Here is a 13,866-nt window from a genome sequence, read left to right as displayed (position 1 = left end):
TTTTATTATTTGCCTTTACTCACTTGATTCTATCCACATTATTGGTGATTATTTATCAAAAATCTCATTGTGTTAATGTTTTGTGAAAGCACCAATAGTCAATCCTACAATATCGCCGCAATATTGACATCGCCGTATTTGGTCAAAAATATTGTGATATTTGATTTACTCCATATTGCCCAGCTCTACATCCAATGTGGACGTTTTTTATTGGACAACATTTAAATCAGAATCCGTTTACTGATTGGTTGGCTGATCTGATGGGATGGTAAAGGAGCAGACAGATGGACCGGTGTAGAAACAGCAATATTGTAATATTATTGCCAGATTACAATACTGTAGATTGAGCAAAGTACCAGAACCAAACCGCACCAATGGCAGAGCTAATGTTTTCATGTTTATCCAGAAAATGAATGAATCACAAATTAATAACAAACAGCAGTTATTATTAATCATGTAATATCCAACCTGAGCCTGAATAAGACAATCTTACTGTACCTGGAGACTTTTACGGACACGTTTGCTATTTTATTGTGCCCTTGTGTGTGTTCTTTTCTTTCAGTAATAAACACATTAACTATCTATTGGTGTTATTTCTATCATGCTCTGATGCAGCAATAGATCTATAATTGCTATTGGAGTAGCAGGCATCAGGCAGTTGAGATACTGCGCATAATGAGTAAAAGCTGTCTCTTTGAGTGACCCTGGAGAGAGCGAGGATGCCCCTTTTGGTAAATACAATTCCTCCATCATTGCATCTCTTCTTCAGGCCTTAGCTCTCTCCCGCATACTTGCTGGGAGGAGCTACGATACGAGGAAGAGACTGGGTTGCTGAAGGACTGAAGTCTTGACAGAGGCTTGAACCCAGACTCTCTAATAAAACAGCAGCCAACCCAGTCATTACATCGCCCACAACTCATTGGAAACACTTCATTTGTTGCACTTAGCAAGCTTGTGAATGCACACAAATGTATTGACTTTGCAATTTGTAAAAACACTGAAAAGTCATCAAACACATTCAGTAGGAGAGAATACTTTGAGACAAGAAGGCTTGCTTTAAAGAGGATGCAGAACAGAACAATTAATAGAGCAGCAGGTTTTCTGTATCTCGGGCGAGATCTCTAGGTAACATGATTCAAAGGATATAACGAGGAAGGAGTCTGATGAACTACTTAATCCAGAGCCTCATCTTTGCCAAGTCAAATTAGTTGACTTTCTTTCTCTCTCTCTCTCTCTCTCCCTCCGTCTGTGCATCGCTACAAGGGGATTCAGTCCACAAAAAAATATTCATGAAGCCATGAACTGGAGGAGCCATCGGCCCACACAAGCTCCCTCAGTCACAACACACACACACACACACACACACACACACACACACACACACACACACACACACACACACACACACACACACACACAATAAACCAAGCACTCATTATCCACCCACATGCCTACATCCTCCACTGAGGAGGACTATTGGGTATATTTCTGCCACATAACAAAATCAATGTTGATGCAGAGAGCAGTTACTCGTATAAAACAAGTGAGTGAAACAAAGACTAAGCTAATAGAAGAAAATCCAATAAAGCACATGCTACTTTTGGCATGATACATGGCACCAGCCATTTTGGCAGGAACCCAACCATCATTTGGAGGTCCTATTCGGTTATAAAAACTGGTTGGTGGTAAAACAGTGAAAGGTGTGAGTTATGGACTCTACCAGCCACAGTGGCCAGTGGGCAAGATAGTTTCCTGCTCTGATAGCTAAACAGTAAATATTATAAAAGTGCACAATGTAATATGAAAATATGTCACTTGAGGTGAAGAAACTGCAATGTTCCATTTATTTGGCATTTGCTGAGGCTACCTTCAACTGGTGAAACCCATGCTGTACCTTATGATCCCATGTCATCTAGTTCTTAACTCACACTCAGACTACAGCCTTTGAACCCTTAAGTGCTATGAATAGCAAATTAATGAAAACCTGGATTTACTTTTTAGGCAACTCCTGTTGGTCCGAAATCATGGCACAAAACAACAGTATTAAGGAGAAAAAACAGTTAGAGGCCTGCAAACCATTCATCAGCACCCTTCTCTTAAAAGGATACATGGCTCCCTCTGGTGGTTAGATGAGAGTTTGTCAAATTATTCAGAGTCTTTAAAATAGGCCAAAATGGGTCTAACTAACAACAATCTAACCAACTCCTAAAATGTCTTGTTATTCTGAAACTACCATTCAATTCTTACCACAGTGTAACACACCTGATAGTGACTGCTGTAAACAATCCCAAACATATGTTAAGATCTGAGAAAAGAATTAACTCTGAGAAGCATAGGGTTCTTTAGAAAAATACAAAAGACTAACCAAGAAGCTAAAATTTTAGTCCAAAATCATATTGAGGTTATTACTTGAAAATTACCAATAATTTCTTCCCTGACGTCATACTATTAGTCATAGATATGGTTTGGTCCTCTATACATACATACATACATATATACATACATATACATATGTATACATACACACATATATATATATATATATATATATATATATACACATACATACACACACATACATATACATAAGCATTGCATTTTAAGAGTTCTTCTGAATGACTGATAATAAAAAAGAACTTGTGACTTCTAGTCAACAAAACGGTATTCAGTTTGAGCAAAGCCCTCATGCTCATTGTATCCAACTTTGCTAAATGAAGAAATTAACACTTGCCTATATTAGTGAGGTAGTTAATTACTTTAATCTGAGCAGCAAATGAGTAGTATCAATCTATATGACATGTAATATCCATGAACAGAGAGCTTGAGGGCCTCTGGGTGCATTGTTTTGTTGTGTATTTTAAAATGATTTATTCAGAAGTCTCTGCCTTTCATGCAGTGGCTTGGGAAAGCATACACATGTATTTTTGGTACCACTGTCAATACCAGGGCTCCTGACTATGGCCAAATGGCGTTTTTTACAACTAATCGCACATGTGCAACCTGCAAATTTGACAACTTTTTTTATTTCATGTTGAAAAACGAGGAGAAGCAAGTCTGCCAAAGTTGGCCAATGTGTGCGAGAAGGGGAGGATCCGTGAGTGATGAGTCAACTGCGTGGGTAACACATGGATGTGATCTACACTCGTGTGTCTCTCTTTCGTGGCATCACACTCATCACACATGCACAGCAATTTTGTTACCATGTTTCCGTGAAAATCATGTTGTATGATGTTGCAGTCCATAATATATTTATGTGTGGTGATCCGCAGCCAAAGTTCATCCATTTTGTTTGCTAAAGACTGTACATTGGCGAGGAAATGTAGCCTAGAAATCTAGACGCACCCTAGCGGCAGCAAATGTAATTTGCAGCCAGGGTCAGTCTAGCGACTCTCCGCTGGCTTGCGAGCTGGAAAAAAGTAATTCTCGTCAGGCCAATCACATCGTGTATAGAGTCGGTGGGCGGGCTTAACATAAGGACGGCAGAGTTGCGACGGTTCCGCGTGAATTCCCTGCTACTTGAAAACAAAGATGATGGCTGCTGCTGCTGCTGCTGCTGCTGCTGCTGCTGCTGCTGCTGCTGAACAGCGGTCTTTCGAATTGGCTTTAGCCGCAAGCGACTCTGGAAGACTTGGAGTTAAGCACTTAAGTCATTCTTTAAAAAGGAAGATGTGTTCGCAGTTTTGCCGACCGGATGCGGAAAAGTTTAATCTATCAACAAGCGTTGCTCTGGTTGGCTATGAGTGCAGAGGGAATTTGAAAGACAACCGAGCCCTGCCAATGGTGAGTTCCCAGACCCAACATCTTGATGTGGGTCTGGCTTGTCAGGCTAGAGGAAATGCTAAATAGTACTAGTAGACGATAAGGAGTTAAGGCCGTTACACACAGGGGGCGTGACAAATAAACAACATGAAAATGCAAAATAATCGTAATAGAAATAAATCATTATCATGGCACTGATCATTTCAAAATTGTTACAGCATTTATGTGTAATGACTGAGAGGACAAGATAATTATATATACACAGAAGCATGAAATCATATACAAAATCTTTGATATGACACTCACTGCTGATGTTGTTATAGGAGGGTCCAGGTACTGCAGCAGATGGAGGAGATACCGGGACAGAGGTACTTGAGGCAGACTGCTGTGGAGATGACATGTCTGCAAGTTGAACAAACACCATAAGGGGCCTGCAGAAGCAGTTTACAGTATTACTGTTTCTACCGGCATGCATGTGAATTTTAAAAGAATCATACCAACTGTATTATATTGAGTAGGATTTCCAATCTTCCCTCCAGTTTCCTCGGCCGATTGCAGTATCTCCATGTCCATCACAACCACCACACGTCTGGAAGAAAGTTAAAATAAGCCCAAAGGGAATTATATGTGGCAAACAGTCAAACAGTCAGTGCCTCCATAACAGGTACAGGGTATGCGTTGTCACAGTGTTCAAGCAAAACAAATTCCAATATGCAGTTTTTTTGTGATTGTTGTGGGCAAAAATCCTTGATTATGCAGCACGTTTTCTTAAAAAACTTGCAAAAATTGCGGGAACTTGCAAAAATTGCGGGAACTTGCAAAAACTGCAGTTTGATGAAAAAAAGAAAAAAAAAGTGATTCCCCCAACACCCTGCTTTTCGATGATGTTCACGTCGCGTAATTACATCACTTCACAACGTTCCCATGGCAACAGGGGAAAATGGCTGCTCTTGTGTGAAGTAAACGCAACATTTTTCAACTTTCTGCTAAGATATATGTGACTTTTTTGCAATGAAAATGCGGGGATTATGAAATCATGCATGCCCCGCATATTTTGCGTGGAAATTGGTAATTTATGCAGCGAAAGTGCGGCATATTTGAAAAAAATCACGTTTTCCTGGAGGGACTGAATATGACACAATTTCAAACGATTAACCAAAATAACCTGGAGGACATTATACAACATCTGAAAACCTCCTTCTGTTGCCTTAATATTTTACCAACCAGCTTTTTCAAAAATATTTAAAATTGTTGTTTACAGATTGTAAACACGTCTCTTCGCTCAGGTATATTCCCACAGGCCCTGAAAACTGCCGTCATCAAGACGGTTGAAAAAAGAAGAATCTAGATAGGTCACTAATGGAAAACTATATGCCGATGTCAAACCTTCCATTTTTAAGTAAAATCATTGAAAAAGTGGTTTCTAAAACAACTCATCCTTTTTTTGTCACTAAACAATATTTTTTATGTCTTCCAGTCGGGTTTTTGAACACACCACAGCACTGAGACGGCTCTTGTTAAAGTATTTAATGACATCCACTTACATACAGATAGTGGCAAAACTACAGCCTTAGTATTAATGCGAATGAAAACACAAACCTGCCATCTGACAATGTGTTGACGGTTGTCTTCTTCAACATACAAACACAGTTAGGTACCAGGATGTTCTCTTCGGGCAGATTGTTTAACTGTGTGGCCAGCAGGAAGGCTACATACACAAACACAAAAAAACATTATTGAACAGATGTATCTATCATTGGTTCCCAATTATCTTCTAAGATTACATTTTTGCTTTGTAATTCACAGGGGTGGGTAGTAACCCTTTACAAGTAACGCAACTAGCAAGTATGATATTTTAAAATTTATCTTATCGATACATTCATGTAGATTTTTTTTTTAAATAAGTAAAATACTTGTATTAAACAGAAATAAATTTAGAGATAATCAACATGTAAAGCAAAGTGCATTACCTAGAAATAATCATGTTTCACAGTGGCAATTTCTAACCTGATGCACAGCAGATGTAACACTTATTATTCCAAAAAGAGACTTGACTCAGACTCTTGACCAAAGACTCAAAACTTTACTTGGACTCTAGCCCAAGATTTGATACGTAACAAGGACTTGCATTCAATTACTTTTCAAGATCTCTGCCCTTCACACACTAAATAATAATAAAACACACAGCAACTTGTACTTTAAGTATTTTATTGATCAAGTACTTTTATACTTTTACTTGAGCAGGTTTGTCAAATGGTAATTTTACTTGAGCAATTTTTTACAGTAGTAATTGTACTTTTACTTGAGTAAAGATTTTCAGTACTCCACCCACCACTGGTAATACATGATATTACCCTTGTTGGAATGTTTGTCTGTCATCTTGCTGTCTGACAGTTTTGTGGCTACTGCAAGATACTCACAAGTAAAATAGTGCTGACCATCACTCATCATGAGCCGGAACCTGGTTGGGCCAGAGCCATTATTGACCTGACGGAGGTTCTGACAAACAAATTTAAATTATTTGACAGTAAAAGCAGAAAAAGACAGGAAATGCAGGGAGAGAACCCAGAAAATAAACTGGCAGTTTTCCTAGGTGAAGGGGGAGCAGCTCATCTAGCAGATAAACATGAATCTGCCATTTATAACAAAGGTAGGTATCCCTTCATTATCTTTAGGAGGACTAGACCAGTAAATCTCAGTGACCGGGCCATAAAGACGTAGGCCTAATCTTCAACAATAATAAATAATAAGAGGTATAAAACATATATAAATACATACATAAAGAAGTCTGATTCTATAATGTTGTGACAGGCAAAGACAAACTGTCCTGTATTTTATTTCTCCCAGTACAATTTGTAGTTTTCATTATGAAAACAGCTATTACACTGTGGGTTTGTAAATTTTAGGAAGAACTCTTCTGGGGGATTTCAATTTTGCCCATTGTGTTAGGAAGGGCAGCTTTGTCTCTACAGCAGTTACTTCATGCTGTTGGCACAGTCACTCCACTTTTGGCAACCATGTTTTCTGCCCATTTTTTTTTTTATGGACAGGGTGTGAGCACTCAGTTAGTACTTTGTTTACATCAAGGTTTAAGGTTATTTTGCAGCCAAGGTTCACATTAAAACAGAATACCAATAAACAACAGACACATAAATAATCAAAATAAATCACAAAACAATAAATCACAGAGCTAGAGAAGGGAAATGGAAATTCATACCAAGTACACAAGTACAAGAGTGCAAGGGAAGTGCAAGGAATGCAACCAGAGTATTTGTTATTAAGCATATCAATAGCACATGTTTTGGTGTCCTCAGTCACCTTGGTCAGGTACCACAGTGAATTGTCTTTTTGGGGACAGATAACAGACTTTTACTTTGTGTGTGTGATTTTGTGTTTGCCGTGTTATAATTTGGTTGACTCTGATCTTGATGCAGAACACAGTTTGAACTGTTTGTAAACAAAGCATCAGTAATCAGCTCTGTGAGGCTCATCTGTTGGTGGCTGCAGAGCTTTGCAGTTGTAGAAGAGGGGTCACGTTGTTTTAGATGAAGCAAATACTTAATTGATCATTTTTGGATTTTCATTAACAATGGAAACATGTACAATACAATATAGCTGGATTGGTTGGTCAAGTGGACTCTTAAATATAGGTCTACTACTTACCAGCAGCTGCAGCACTGGGGTGCTCATCAGTGATCCTTTTAACAGGGCCTAGACAATAACACACATGGACTTGTTAGTGTCCACCGTACTGCCTGGCCCCATCCTGTCCAATAGGCCTGCACGACAAATCCCCCCTGTTCACGAATTAATTTTTAAATGACTGATTTTTTTTTTTCTCGTTCAATTAATTTATTGAAAGAATTTGGCATTGACATTAACATGTTTTAATTATGTAAAGACATGTTCAAGGAGTTCAGATAGAGCCTGTATCAGGGCCATATTTAGTTTAATGTGTTATATGTCACTATTTTTGGTAGCCTACTACCATACTGCATATGCACTTTATTTTCTTCATTCATTGAAGCCTCTAGGTTTACAGGCTTGTGGTGATGGCAATGTGCTATAGGTGCCAAAAAAAATCTATGTTTGGTACTACCAATTTGTTTTGTTTTGGCATGGTTCACGTGTGCAATAAACATTAAACTTTGTGAGAAAAAAAATCGTGGCAGAGAATCGTGATATCAATTCTAAGATTTCCCCAAATCGTGCAGGCCTACTGTCCAATCACATTATGCTACTAATGCAAAGTTACAGTCCAACATTAATAAATAAATGAAGTGGCGTTTATATTGTACCGCCCCTAGCAGGTGATCAGTAAGTTAGTGGAAAACGGAACGGGACTAGATCAGACCGTCCTGTTGTTTTCATTCACTCTCTGGGCCCCAAACATTTCTGAAGAACTGTGGTAAGACTTCAGTCCAACCCATGGAAGGTCTATAACTGATGAGTCAATATTTCAATAAATGACGCAAGCCTGCATTTATTTCACCTCATTAACAGAGAAACTTCAGACTTACAAGAGCAAAGATTAAACAATTTGAAAGGTTAATACTAACGTTACTGTAGTGTAGAGTCAGATGTGAAACTAGTAGTCATTAACTTAGCTGACAGTGCTAACACTTGCAGCTAGCAGAGCTGACGTTAACGTTACATTGGTAAATACCAGCCTCGAGCCTCGATGTCAGTATTTCGATTTAAAAAACAGTAATTATATATATTATAATTATATTAATAGTTGTGCTTACTTCAATTGCCCCCTGTGTGAGTATTACACCCATGTCTCACAAGTAAGGTGCTCTTCAAAGCCAGCAGACTTTTGCTTTTTTATGCGTAGCCAAGTTAAAGGAATAGAACTTATCGCGAGAGAAGCGAGACAAACGATCTTTTAGCAAAAGGACTGTCAAAGCAACACAAACTACAAGGAACATGGCACATTTCTGCCTTCAAAATAAAATAAACTAGCACAGCTTTATTCATTAGCATGATGGCAAGATACAAAAATACAAAAAATAAAACGCTGAAGTAAAAACCGTAAGGTAAATCATACTTGAACAAAACATTATGAATTGTTAGTCTCACTTTGCCAGACCCTCCTCCTCCGCAGCACTGTGAAAGAGGGTCTGACAATTCAAGCCTAGTCTTTCACAGCAATGTGAAAATCAATTATTTCCAAAAAATATCACATTTATCTTGTTCATGACAATGCATAATAAGGCTAATACAATGGATTTAGCTAAGATGTGACAAATACACATGTATGTGTATTTGAATTTTCCTTGGACAGCAATGGGTTCTATAGTACGGCCTTTATTTTGAAGGTTGTGTTCGGAAACTCCCTTATTAGCCACGCTGGCTTGTTGCAGTGGAGCTCTGTCTGCTGCAAGCATGCGTGATACTTTGGTGATACGGACTCAACAAACCAAAAACTATCTTATGTGGTTTATTTTTAGTTCATGATGGATCTCCCGTGCGTCCAGTGGCAAGATCATGTTGCCCAGAAATGGACGAGACTCGACCCCGAGCTAAAGGAAAAGTTTACATCCCTGCTTGAAATATATGATGTTTTCAAATGTGCCCTAACTCTGACAACGTGAGTAGCTAACGTTAGCTTATTTCTGTTTGGTGCTTGTGGGTTTTCGGCCCCGGCTTCTATCTGATTAATCTAAGTCCACAGTTTTCCAAATAAATGGCCATGGACTATTAAAAGCGTACATTACTGTTTTGATCAACCATAGGGGACATTACCTTATTTTTGATTGGACCAGTTGACCCGTTTACACATTCTAAGTTACCTTGGCTTATGTGAACAGTTTCTAGAACTTGTGTAAGGCAATAAACAATAAAAACCCCAAAGTAAAAAGTAAACCCCAGCTTTCCTTCTGCTGGGGAACACTGAACCCAGAGGCACTAATTTAGTTGTTGATCACAGAGAAACTTTCTCTGTAATTTGTCTCCATCTATAGCCAAGATGATCTGGACTTCGTGCAGTCAATCTCTGCAGGATACTCTGTAGAGAAGAATGCAGAGCAAGCAGCCAAATGCAGGGAGTGGGGCAACTCTAGTTTTAAGACCAGAGACTACACTGCAGCCACTCTGCACTATTCACAGGTGAAGTGAAAATGATGTTTTATTGATCCCTATAAAACAGAAAACAAAAAAGTCAATGACTTGAGAAACATTGGAAAATGATAAAGTCTGCCATCCCATTTCATATTATGGTTATACCTATAATATAATGTAAAAATAATACCTAAACTGGTTGAAAATCAGATAAAATCAGAGACATTGTTTATATTTTGAGAACAGTAATGTAAAACAATAATTTGGGATTATATTGCAGTATGTCTTAAAGTCCTAATTAATGTGCCTTTTCATCCAGTTTCTCTGTCTCCTGTCATGACAGGGAATATGTTTTGCTCCTCTAAGTTCGGAACAGCTGTCTCTGTGCTATGCCAACCGCTCTGCTGCGCTCTACCATCTGCAACACTACCAGGTGAGATGGTGCCATCTTCAACAATTAAATAATGAAATTGCGTCGTACTTGTGGTATCATTAAACCCTGTGTAAATCAGTTCTGCTTCTTATTTGACTAAGTTGACTGAAAATGGGCCTGTAACAGATTGAAAGATTATTTTAGATGTCCACCAGGTACTTCTGGAACCAGTGGCTCATCTTCTACAATTTAATTGAAGCCTATTGGCCGCATGATTGGCTAATTGACTCAACCTTGTTTCACAAATTAATTTCTTCTGACTCTAATAAAGAAAGTCGAAAACATTCCAGGTCTTTTATGTGCCGCTGTTACTACTTGTGTATGATGAGAAATGGCTTTATCATTCCTTTCTCAGCCTTCTCAAGACAGCATTTCCTAGTTTTATGTTTAGATCCGTCCTAGAATTTTCTCAACATCTTAAAGTTAAGATGCTGACTTGTATACATTATTAAAATGTCAGTCATCTTAATGTTTTTGCTCACAATCTTAGATTTTGTAGTGACTAACACTCCAGTGTTTGTTTTTCCCCCTCAGGAATCCCTTGATGACATTGACAGAGCTATAAAGAACAGCTATCCCTCTCATCTTTTACACAAACTAGAGGACCGTCACACACAATGCCTCAAGCACCTCTCTGTAGGTCAAAAGGCAAAAGAGGATCAACCCAATCCTGCCTCAAAGAATCATAAAAATCCAGACAGAGTAAAAAGGGCATCTGTTGATCCTCTTACAATTGGGATTCACCCTCAAGCTGCTGTTGGCTTCAGCCCTGAGAAAGGTCGACACCTTGTGGCTGCAGAGAGAATAGCAGCTGGGGAGGTGATCCTTCATGACAGGCCATACAGCTGTGTCCTTATACCAGGGATGGAGGAGTTGAAAGAGAAGGGACGAAGGCAGGACGCAGAGAGAGCAGAGTTGTTTGGAGTGGAGCACAGGCACTGTCACAGGTGTTTGATTGAAACACTGTGTCCTGTGCCGTGTGAGGGGTGCAGCTACAGCCGATACTGTTCAACTTCCTGTCAGCGAGACGCCTGGGAGGAACATCACCGCTGGGAGTGTCCGCTGGGAGCACATCTGATGGTGATGGGTGTGATGTCACAGCTCGCTTTGAGGGTAACACTAAAAGCGGGGTTAAAAAACATCCAAATGGCCATGGATCCAGTCACAGACGAGCACACAAGCTGTCTAAACAGAGAGTCCAGTGATTCTTCATACTCTGGTGACTCTTACTCAACCGTGTTTCACTTACAGCACCACCTGGATCACCACAGCCCTGGTGTTTGTTTCCTCTGTGCAGTTACCATAGCAGCACTCTACCTAAAGCTCAGCAAGGCAGGATCTCCACCTGCATCTTGGGACCTTACTAGACCCTTAGGGGCAAAGAGCCAATCACCAGATGAGGAGGGAGGTATCGCAGATTGGAACTCGGAGCTGTGGCTGGTGGGAAGTGCAGTTCTGAGGCACATGCTGCAGCTGAGGTGTAATGCGCAGGCAATCCTCATGCTGCAAGATACAGGTGACTGACAATAGGTATCACCTTGCCTCAAATTGAGTTTTGTCACAATAAAAAATCATAACTACTGGTATGTCTTAGAGTCAGAAATATGAAAGCAGTTTGTTCCCCCTTTTAATCTTGAGTGTCCAAAATTCAAAGGTATTGTTTATTATAATAGAAAAACGCAAACATTGACATTTGAGAAGTTAGAAACAGTGAATTGGGGCATTTTTGCTTAAAAATGACTTTTAACTCTTTATCTAAACTGTTGAACTGTAGATTAATTTTCTGGTGATTGACTAATTGATTCAATGTTATTGATATTGTGTCCACCATACAATCCACATGGAAGAATTTATGCTTTTTTAATAACTTCATCTACAGCTATGATTGTTCTTGAGTCACGCTGACATTTACTTCCGGGTTCTTGCATCTCACAGGAGCAGCAAACTCACCAGTGCAGTCCAGCAGGGAAATTTGTATTGCTACGGCAATATTCCCAACGCTTAGTCTTCTTAATCACTCCTGCTGTCCCAACACCAGTCTGGTGTTCAGCACTGGAACCAGCCTGTCTGCAGACTTCAGTGAGACTGTGCCGGAGTACAGAAGCACAACACGGGGAGTAACTGTGACTGTCAGAGCAGCCAAAGTTATCAGTCCGGGACAAGAGATCCTGCACTGCTATGGTAAGAAAATGTGTAATTTTGCCAAGTCCAATGAGTGCAAAAGAGATGTCCATTAATGGGAAAAGTGCACCCTTCCCACATGAAACAGTAGGGGTGTATTAACCACAAAGCTTGTGTACATTATTATTCTCACCCTTTGTAGCATACACTCTGTTCTGACCTCTCTAAAGTAAATTAAGATGGTTTGGTTTTTAACATAATTGTGTGTACAGCAGCGCCCCCTTTTGGCTAACCAGCAACAGTAGTTTTAGTTTAAGTTTCACTTCAGTTGTAAATTTCCATCAGATGTTAATTGAGTGTGCTGCAGAGCAGGGTGCTAGTTTTCTCCTGCTGCATTATTTCTTCTCACATTGTTGCCTTGGATACTATTTGTCCGTAAGTACTGTATATGTTACTAAAATTTTTTTAAATAATTAATTATTTAATTTAAATTTTTTTGTAATTGTACTTGGCTTATCTTTGGTTTATTGGAGTTTTCTAATGTCAAATCACTAAATTGATAGTTAACATGGCTATTAGTTGTGACTCAGCATTTTCTGTTGCTATAAGTTGTCGGTTTGCACTATATTTGGCTATCTGTATTAGTTTAATCTCATTTCTGTTTGTCTTTTGCTCTTTGTTACAGTTTTACAGTATAATGAGGAAAGTAAAGTTTCTTCATCGAACCTTTTTTGGAGAACTTTACACTGTTAGCTAACTGTCGAGTTTTGAAGAAGCGACTCATTACAAGGACAGTATATACTCAATAGGAAAATTGACATATTTCAGAAGATACATGGGTGCATAGCAAAACTGAACCTTACATATTGTGTAGATAAAAAATTCTGTTTGGATGAAGACTAAACATTGACATTATTCAGCTATATATCATGAGTTGTTATGTCTGGTACAAATGTAGTGTATTTACCAAACCTTATGAGTTATAACTTGTGCTGTTATCAACCCCTATCTTTCCTCCCTCAGGTCCTCACAACCGTAGGATGGCAACCCAAGACCGCCAGCGTCTCCTGCAGGAACAGTACTATTTCCTGTGTCAGTGTGAGGCCTGCACCCTGCAGCAGGAGGGTGGTTCAGAGGGCAGACAGCAGCGGTCGGGGGTTGGAGGCAGTCCACAGTCTGGACTTCTGTGTGGCAAGTGCAAAGGATCTCTCAAAGTAGGCATTTATTAGTGTTATTTTCTGTTACTTACAATTGTACTACATGATTAATTGTACTACTTATTGATGAATTCCTCTTTTGAGATTTATCTTACTACTGTTCCATCTCAATCATTTGAGACCCTTTACATGATTTTCAGAAAAGCAGTGAGGCCAGAGGAATAGGATTTATATGTTCGCAGTCATCCTGTGGTCATCGAATGTCTTCATTTGAAGTGAGCCACAATCTGCATGAGATCAGAGTCGACCTGGAGAAGGCTGTGGACCTCATGG

General features: G+C 39.3%; 2 protein-coding genes across 4 annotated transcripts in view; one reads left to right on the top strand and one right to left on the bottom strand.

Annotated features, from left to right (window-relative positions):
* LOC114566725 (replication protein A 70 kDa DNA-binding subunit-like) overlaps positions 1 to 8,631 on the bottom strand; it is a 43,267-nt gene extending 34,636 nt beyond the window's left edge. For both annotated transcript variants that reach the window (XM_028595402.1, XM_028595403.1), the window contains exons 1-6: positions 8,508 to 8,631; positions 7,423 to 7,470; positions 6,180 to 6,258; positions 5,359 to 5,467; positions 4,257 to 4,348; positions 4,066 to 4,161 (exon numbers count right to left, since the gene is read on the bottom strand). In XM_028595402.1, coding sequence (XP_028451203.1) covers positions 4,066 to 4,161; positions 4,257 to 4,348; positions 5,359 to 5,467; positions 6,180 to 6,258; positions 7,423 to 7,470; positions 8,508 to 8,540 — 457 coding nt within the window. In that variant the 5' untranslated portion in view covers positions 8,541 to 8,631. The remainder of the gene's footprint in view (positions 1 to 4,065; positions 4,162 to 4,256; positions 4,349 to 5,358; positions 5,468 to 6,179; positions 6,259 to 7,422; positions 7,471 to 8,507) is intronic.
* A 490-nt stretch (positions 8,632 to 9,121) lies between these two features.
* The window catches only part of smyd4 (SET and MYND domain containing 4), a 6,148-nt gene continuing 1,403 nt past the window's right edge, over positions 9,122 to 13,866 (top strand). The window contains exons 1-7 of one of the 2 annotated variants that reach the window (XM_028595214.1): positions 9,122 to 9,352; positions 9,726 to 9,870; positions 10,166 to 10,255; positions 10,790 to 11,771; positions 12,191 to 12,436; positions 13,400 to 13,590; positions 13,776 to 13,866. The exon at positions 13,776 to 13,866 is cut by the window's right edge and continues 15 nt beyond it. In XM_028595214.1, coding sequence (XP_028451015.1) covers positions 9,216 to 9,352; positions 9,726 to 9,870; positions 10,166 to 10,255; positions 10,790 to 11,771; positions 12,191 to 12,436; positions 13,400 to 13,590; positions 13,776 to 13,866 — 1,882 coding nt within the window. In that variant the 5' untranslated portion in view covers positions 9,122 to 9,215. Of the gene's footprint in view, positions 9,353 to 9,725; positions 9,871 to 10,165; positions 10,256 to 10,789; positions 11,772 to 12,190; positions 12,437 to 13,399; positions 13,591 to 13,733 lie in introns of both variants that reach the window. The other variant, XM_028595212.1, reaches the window with a different exon arrangement.

The sequence above is a fragment of the Perca flavescens genome, chromosome 13 (assembly GCF_004354835.1).
Source record: "Perca flavescens isolate YP-PL-M2 chromosome 13, PFLA_1.0, whole genome shotgun sequence".
Lineage (NCBI taxonomy): Eukaryota > Metazoa > Chordata > Actinopteri > Perciformes > Percidae > Perca > Perca flavescens.
The sequence above is the reverse complement of the archived record's forward strand: the minus strand, read 5'-3'. Positions and strand labels throughout refer to the sequence as shown.